The 8,265-nt window shown below is 47.2% G+C and overlaps 1 protein-coding gene across 1 annotated transcript in view; it reads right to left on the bottom strand.

Moving 5' to 3' along the window:
• Positions 1 to 6,713: 6,713 nt before the first annotated feature.
• Pbx4 (PBX homeobox 4) overlaps positions 6,714 to 8,265 on the bottom strand; it is a 93,410-nt gene continuing 91,858 nt past the window's right edge. Inside the window, exon 8 of the mRNA XM_045133644.1 lies at positions 6,714 to 7,026. Coding sequence (XP_044989579.1) covers positions 6,934 to 7,026 — 93 coding nt within the window. The 3' untranslated portion in view covers positions 6,714 to 6,933. The remainder of the gene's footprint in view (positions 7,027 to 8,265) is intronic.

The raw sequence follows: 8,265 nt of genomic DNA, 5'->3' as shown, positions 1-8,265 counted from the left end.
ATGTGCCCCCTTGTGCATCTGGCTTACGTGGGTCCTGGGGAATCGAACCAGGGTCCTTAGGCTTTGCAGGCAAACACCTTAACCACTAAGCCATTTTCCCAGCCCCCAGCTTTTTACTTTTGTTGGGAATGAAATTTAGATCTTCATGCTTGCGTAGCATGTACTTTTACCCCACCAAGCCATCTCCCCAATTCCTTGTGTGCGCATGTATGCATGTTCCTATTGATGTGGGCATACATGTGGAAGCCCAAGAACAATTTCACATGTCCTTCTTCAGGTACAGCCCACCTTTTTTTTTTTGACACAATCTCTCATTAGCCTGCAGCTCACCAGTCAGGCTCAACTGGCCAGTAATCTCCTGTTTCTGTTTCCCCAATGCTGGGTCTATAGATGTACACCACCCCAGCCAGCATTTTATGTTATGTGAATTCTTTTTATTTGTTTGTTTGGGTTTTTCAAGGTAAGGTCTTGTTATGCCCAGATAACAGAGTCCCCAAAGACCACCAAGAGAGTCAGACACGTATGCAACAGCAAAGAGCTTTATTTCAGGTTTAAGCTCGGACTCTTGACTTCACCAAGGCAGTGGATCCATACAAGAGTCCTGAGCAGCAGGGGGCAGGTTTTTATAGGGATTTGAACAAAAAGGTAAAGAGAAGTAGAGGAATGGTTACATGACTAGTTGATTTAAGCAGTAACTGCACTTGGCAGTGAGCGAGGTGGCTATGCCATTGTAGCTGCCAATGACTGAGACCCAATCAGGCCACTGTGGGGAGCAAAACAGGCTGCAAGCACCACGTGCAGGCTGAATGATGGCCAGGAGAGCAGAACCATGCCTTCCTCCCTCTTCACTGACATGTCCCTCCCATGCAGCCACACCCTGGCCTGACCCTAACTCTGGACTGTGAAGAACCAGGGCACTCGAAAGTTCCCATTGGCCTGGGGATGCTGCTGGGATGCAGAGGATCCTACAGTATGGCCTCAACTGTAAGGATTAGAGAGGGCTTAGTGGTCCTCTGCTGCTCACCCCACAGTGCAGGACATTAGGGAGGAAGGATGTCAATATCACCAATGCTCTGGTAAGACTGAGGAAGCAGCAAGGGTGGGGACCACTTGAAGCTCTAGGTCTTGTCTCAGGCCTCCATCATGGGACACAGGTAGTTGACCGATCAAGAATGTATGGAGAGGGCTTAGTGGTTGTGGCGGTTTGATTCAGGTGTCCCCCATAAATTTAGGTGTTATGAATGCTAGGTTCCCAGCTGATGGAGATTTGGGAATAAACACCTCCTGGAGGAGGTGTATCCTTGGTGGCAGGATTATGGGTATTATAGCCAGCGTCCCCTTGCCAGTGTTTGGCACACTCTCGTGTTTCTATTGTCCACCTAATGTTGGCCAGGAGGTGATATCCACCCTCTGCCCGTGCCATTGTTTTCTCCTGCCATCATGAAGCTTCCCCCTCGAGCCTATAAGCCGAAATGAACCTCTTTTTCTCACAAGTCAGGTGATCTGCCAGCAATGCGAACCTGACTGCAACAGTAAAGTTGGTACTGAGGGGTGGTGTCATTTGCTGCTAGACATCTGACTGTGTGGCTTTGGCCTTTTGGGGCTTACTTTTAAGAGGAATGTGGAAGGATTTTGAATGTTGGCCTAAGAGATGCCTTGCAGTGCTATAAGTACAGCTTGATGGACTATTCTGGTCAAACTCAGACCTGAATGCAGTAAGAACTATTGACTGTGAGGTTTGGCTTATGAGGGTGAGAAAGAGCTTTGCTTGGACTGGGCTAGAAGCAGTTTGTGTGAGATGCTTGCTGTTATGCCCATGTCCTGAGAATTTGTGCAGGGTTGCTTTGTGTAGAAATGGACTGGTGTGAGTAGAGGGATATGGCACAGAAAGAAATCTCCCCCACCCCTTGAAACTCCATTCTCCATCATATCCCCTCCCCATCTCAATCAGCCTCTCTTTTGATGTCATGATTTTTCCTCCTATTATGATGGTCTTATGTAGGTAGTGTCAGGCATTGTGAGGTCATGGATATCTAGGCCATTTTGTGTCTAGAGGGAGCACGTTGTAAGGAGTCCTACCCTTCCTTTGGCTCTTACATTCTTTCCACCACTACTTCTGCAATACACACTGAGCCTTGGAAGGTGTGACAGTACTCAGCACTCCTATACTTCTTTCCAGAACCATAATGCCTTCTGAGTCATCCCAAGGTCACTGCCATCTGAAAACAGAAGATTCTCTACCAAAAGTAAGAGTAGCATTAATATAAGGGTATGAACATTAAGAGAAGTACTTACTGGGCAGTTTGGTGGGCATAGTATATACATTTAGCCAGACAGTAGCAGATATTACAACCCTAGGGCTCATGACTACCTTGTTTTAAGTTTTCAGTATCAGGGATGTATTCCCCCCCATGGAGCAGGCCTCCAGTCCAATTAGAGGCCTCCATACCAGACGTGCCACTATTGCACCCACTAGCCAATTATAAGGCTTGCAGTGTCCACTGTTGAGTATCTTCACTGGTGGTATCTCTTTCTCCAATTGAACTACATGTAGAATGGCTTCTTCCAGCTTTCTGTCAGCTGGTCTACATGAAGGAGGTTATCAGCTCAGTTCCAGCAGGATTTCTCAGTGACCTTGCAGCCCAAGTATGTGGAGTCTTTAGCAATAGGGTCTTACCATCTATTCCTGGTGGGAAACCAAGGGTCTTGGCAATGGCCTTTAATGTTTTGGGGGCATCAGGGACCCCCCCTGGCCAACAACTCATTGGAAGGTATCCCATCCCTGGCACTGAAAATTTTCTAGCAACAATCTACAGCTCCTGAGTGTTCCATTGTCCAAAAAGGTAGGATTCCATATGATTTATTTATATCCTGTTAGATTTTGATTAGCCCTCCCCCCACCTTTCCTTTACTCAATCTCTTCCCCTGACCTCACTTTGGGCCTTTCACCTCCATTAATCTATTCTTCTACATACATATGTACAATACCATCCTATTAAGTACCCCCTCCCTTCCTTTCTCTTCCCTTTATATCTCTTTTCTAGCTTACTGGCCTTTGCTACTGACTTTTATTCCTACTCACACAGAAGTTCAATTATCTGTAGCTAGGATCCACATATAAGAAAGAACATGTGATGCTTGGCTTTCTGGGCCTGGGTTACCTCACAGAGTGTAATCCTTTCCAGATCCATCCATTTTCCTACAAATTTCATAACTTCATTTTTCTTTTCTGCTGAGTAGAACTCCATTGTATAAATGTGCCATATCTTCATTATCCACTCATCAGTTGAGGGACATCTAGGCTGGTTCCATTTCCCAGCTATTGTGAATTGAGCAGCAATAAACATGGTTGAGCAAGTATCTCTAAGGTAGTGAGATGAGTCCTTAGGATATATGCCTAGGAGTGCTATCTCTGGGTCATATGGTAGATCTACTTTTATTTTTATTTTTTATTATTTTTTTGGTAGATGTATTTTTAGCATTCCCACCAACAGATTGCATTCCTACCAACACTGTAGAAGGGTTTCTCTTTTTTCCACATCCTCACCAGCATTTATGGTCATTTGTTTTCATGATGGTAACCAATCTGACAGGACAGAAAGAAATCTTTAGACCTAAACTTCTGCCTGTTCAGAATTGTATGAGAGATTACAGCCATTGAGATTGGGTCAGCTGATCTGCATTGGGACAACAGAAAGAATGCAGTTTTTTGAAGGGGCCTGAATGCTCAAAGGAGTGTCCTGTTTTTCATAGTCTGCTTTATCCCCCCCCCCCCGATTAATAAATTGGCATCCTACCTGGTATTATGGAGTATAAGAAATGTAGGAAAGAGAGGGCCATTGAGTTTACAACACAGTCTTGCATTTTGGCAATGGCATGGACAGTGTGAAGAGGTTTGTTGGATGCCTGCATGTAGACCCAACGGAGCTGTGAGGATGAACCGTGGCTTGCAGTGGAGATGCCAGAACCATGAGAGGGCTGCTAAGGAAAGCTGCTGCTCCTGATGAAGTTTTCTAGGACTGTGAGTAGCCTAGATGGAGGGGCAGAATAGGAAGGAATTCCAGAGACTTGTTGCTGGTTAGAATTCTCGAACTTGGAGACTTGTTACTGACTAGAGTTGTTGGAGTTGGAACTACAGAGTTTGATGTTTGCCCTGTTTAAATCTTATATTTGTTGAATATTTCTTTGCTATGTCCAATGCCATCTTTTGCAGTGTGAATGTTTATTCTGTGCTTTTATGTGTTTTTGTTTTTGGATTTTTTGGTATTATGGCTCAGTTAAAAGACCTTGGATTATGGGGAAGTTTGAACATCATTAGGATTGATAAAACTATGGGGGCTTTTTTTTTTTTTTTTTTTGGTTTTTCGAGGTAGGGTCTCACTCTAACCCAGGCTGACCTGGGATTCACTCTGTATTCTCAGGATGGCCTTGAATTTATAGCAATCCTCCTACCTCTGCCTCCCAAGTGCTGGGATTAAAGGTATGTGCCACCATGCCTGGTTCATGGGGGCTTTAAAAGTTGGACTGAATGTATTACATTTTACATCATGGATGGTTATCCGTTTATGGGGGCCAGAGGTAGAATGTGGTGGTTTGATTCAGGTGTCCCCCATAAACTTAGGTGTTTTGAATGCTAGGTTCCCAGCTGATAGAGATTTGGGCATTAATACCTCCTGGAAACAGTGTATTGTTAGGGGTGGGCTTATGGGTATTATAGCCAGTGTCTCCTTGCCAGTGTTTGGCACACTCTCCTTTTCTTGTTCAGTTGATTGGCCAGGAGGTGATGTCTACACTCTGCTCATACCATTGTTTTCTCCTGCCATCATGGAACTTCCCCCCTGAACCTGTAAACCAAAATAAACTCTTTTTCCCCAAAAGTTGCTCTTGGTTGGGTGATTTCTGCCAGCAATGTGAGCCTGACTGCAATGTGGTTAAATCGTTTGTCTGCAATACCAAAGGACCCAGGTAAGCCAGATGCACAAGGTGTTGCATGCATCTGGAGTTTGTCTGCAGTCGCTGGAAGCCCTGATGTGCCCATTTTTTCTCTCTCTCTCTCCTTTTTGGTTTCCCAAGGTAGGGTCTCACTCTGGCTCAGGCTGACCTGGAATTTACTATGTAGTCTCAGGGTGGTCTCGAACTCTCAGCAATCCTCTTACCTCTGCCTCCTGAGTGCTGGGATTACAGGTGTGCACCACCACGCATGGCTCTTTCTCTCTTAAATAAATGAAGTATTTTATTTTATTTATTTATTTATTTATTTATTTTTTGGTTTTTCAAGGTAGGGTCTCACACTAGTCCAGGCTGGCCTGGAATTCACTATGTAGTCTCAGGGTGGCCTTGAACTCACAGCAATCCTCCTACCTTTGTCTCCTGAGTGCTGGGATTAAAGGCGTGCGCCACCACACCCGGAAAATAAAGTATTTTAAAAAAGAATGTATGGAGAAAGCTGGGCGTGGTGATACATACCTTTAATTCCAGCACTACAGAGATAGAGCTAGGTGGATCTCTGTGAGTTCAAGGCCAACCTGAGACTACATAGTGAATTCCAGGCCAGCCTGGGCTAGAGTGGGAGACCCTACCTAGAAAATAAAAAAAAAAAAAAGGAAAGGAAAGGCATTTATTGACAGCAATCTTCAGGGCAAAGTCAAGGTGTGTGTGTCTGGTTGAAAGTGAGGCCAACAGGACGGTGGGAGGGGATTATGGATTGTGATCAGGGTGCACTGTATGTATGAATAGAGGAAAGAAACAGCAGAAGCACAGGGTGAAAGACCTGCAGGGCAGCTGGGCTTGTAGAGGCTGGGTGGCTTGAGAAGACAGAAAATGTGAATCCTTCAATCCCCTGCCTTCCCCACCCCCATCCAGGATGCACAGCTTAGCAGCAGAGTGCAGCAAATGCAGGCTTTGGGAATGCTCCCAGCAGCTCAGCTACCTGCTACCTGCTGCCATCTGTTGGCTGGGACAGGGGTTGAACTAGGACAGAGGGACCTTGAGGGTGGTGATGTTGGATCTGTGGTTGGCTGGGACCAGATGAGCTGGGATGGGGGCTTGACGTATCCTCCTGGGGTGGGGTGGAGAGAATCACTCAGTCACTGGTGCAGTGGTGGTAGTGACAAGGCCAGGAGGAACACTGCCCAGCTTGGAGTCCTGACCAGCTAGAGGGCTGGGGAGGGGGAAGTGTCATTGGAGAAGCTGCTGAAGAGATGAGGAAACCCTGAGAGGAACAGTGGGCCAGGAGGACCTCAGGCAGAGGGGAGATAAAGCTTATTTTCTCTTCCCCTTCCCCCTCCCCCTTTCTCCTTCTCCTTCTTCTTCTTTTTTTTTTTTTCCGAGGTAGGGTCTTGCTCTAGCCCAGGTTGACTATGCAGTCTCAGGGTGGTCTTGAACTCACGGTGATCCTTCTACCTCTGCTTCCCTACTGCTGGAATTAAAGGTATGCTCCACCATGCCCAGCTCAAAGTTTTTCTAATGACATTTCAGCTGCAAACAAAGCAAACACACAAAACTGCAAAACTGCTAAAATAGAGTGAGACCCTACCTCAAAAAATGAAAAAAAAAAAAAAAGCTAAAATAACCTCCCCCCAAAGTCCCACATCAATTCTGTATGCCACACAGCCATCAATCAGAACAAGGTACTTCCATGTCCCAAGCTGTGGGAAGAGCCAAGGACATACCCACTGTTACCCAAAGCATGCCCAGCACTGAAAACACCAGAATGAAAATAAGTTGAAAACTTTAATGGTGAAATTGGGGACAGGCTCTGGACTAATGATCCATCATTGACCATGAAACTATAATTTGAAAAATCAAGCTGAGGCAGGAGACTGAACAGTGCTTGTGCTCACGTGGCGTCTGGCAGGTTGGCCAGTGGGCTGGGTCCTGGCTTCTGATGTAATAGGGAACACAAGGGCCAGTGCCCATGGCAGGTCCCAAAATCTAATTAGATACATTTGAATTGATGCTATGGGAGTCTCCAGCTAGTGATGCATTGGAACGCAGGATGTTGGTCCCCTGCCAGCCACTTCTGACCTGAAAAGACAGAGAGGAGCATGACAGGGAATGGTGAAAAGATGACTGCTCCACCCCTGCATCAGGAGGAGTTGGGACACACTGGCAGATAATCTCCAAGGACAGCAAGGTGAGCAGTGGCTGAAGGGTAGGCACTGGTCCAAGGTCAGTCTCAAAGCTGCCTCCAGCAGCTTTGGCAAAGGAAGCAGTAGAAACCCCATGAAGGGCAGGCACTGGGCAGGCCTGGAGCTGACCTGACATGTAAACTCAGAGCCTGTTCAGGCTGGTCTGCAGGCAGCAGGAGTGGCCACAAGGACTGGGGACACTATCTGTGGTACAGGGACATTGCTAGATCATCTGATTTCATGGGGCATGGTGCATGATGGGTAGGTGGCCAGTGGCTAGGGCTGCTTTGCCCTGAGCATCTGACAGAAAGCACTAGTCTCAGGGGAGGGGAATGACACTTTATCTTCAGTGGGCATAGGCATGATGGGCAGGAACAGGCACCATGAGTGAGGACACAGCAGGGAAGCTCTGAGAGTCATGGGCAGGGATAGTGGCCAAGTAAGGGTAGGGGCTGGCACAGATGGGTGCTTGTAAGCCATGGCATCACAATGGACCTGCAATTCCCTGCTTATTATTTGGGGCTGATTGTGCTGCTGAGGGTCCACGGCAAAGGTGGGCTGGGGCCTTACTCCAATTCTCTTCACATTCACATAGCTCTGCCCTGGTTACAGCCTGAGCCCCAGGCATACAATGAGGAAGCCCACACTTTGTCTTGCTGCCTGGCCCCTGGATGGGGTTGTCATGGGGATGGCAGGCAGGGCCAGAGCTGTGGGTGCACAGCCTGGCACCAGGCTGGATGCCATCACCCATTAGGAGGCTGGGAAATATTGGAAGCACATTGGCTGGCCCGGTGGGTGCTTTTGGGAAGAAAGCCATAGGCTATATGGGCCTTGGCCAGTGCTAGTTGGGGGATATGCCTATGCAATGACCTCAAGGCAACTCTGCAGATCCTCTGGAGGAAGCTGGGATCAGGCTCTCAGGGGAGATGGGGAAGTCTTAGGATAGGTGGCACCCATAGAAAGTTCTAGAGGCAGTGACCAAAATGGATCTTCTGTGGATCTGACCTCTCACCAGTTAGCACGAAGAGATCTTCAGCCAGGCTCTAGCCTTATACTCCCATGGGAAGAGCCCTATCTTTTTCTCAGGATCATCTGTGACCCAGACCTTCAACAGAGTCCTTAGGTTGTTGACCAC

The sequence above is a fragment of the Jaculus jaculus genome, chromosome 1 (assembly GCF_020740685.1).
Source record: "Jaculus jaculus isolate mJacJac1 chromosome 1, mJacJac1.mat.Y.cur, whole genome shotgun sequence".
Taxonomy (NCBI): Eukaryota; Metazoa; Chordata; class Mammalia; order Rodentia; family Dipodidae; genus Jaculus; species Jaculus jaculus.
This window is presented reverse-complemented; position numbering and strand designations above follow the sequence as displayed.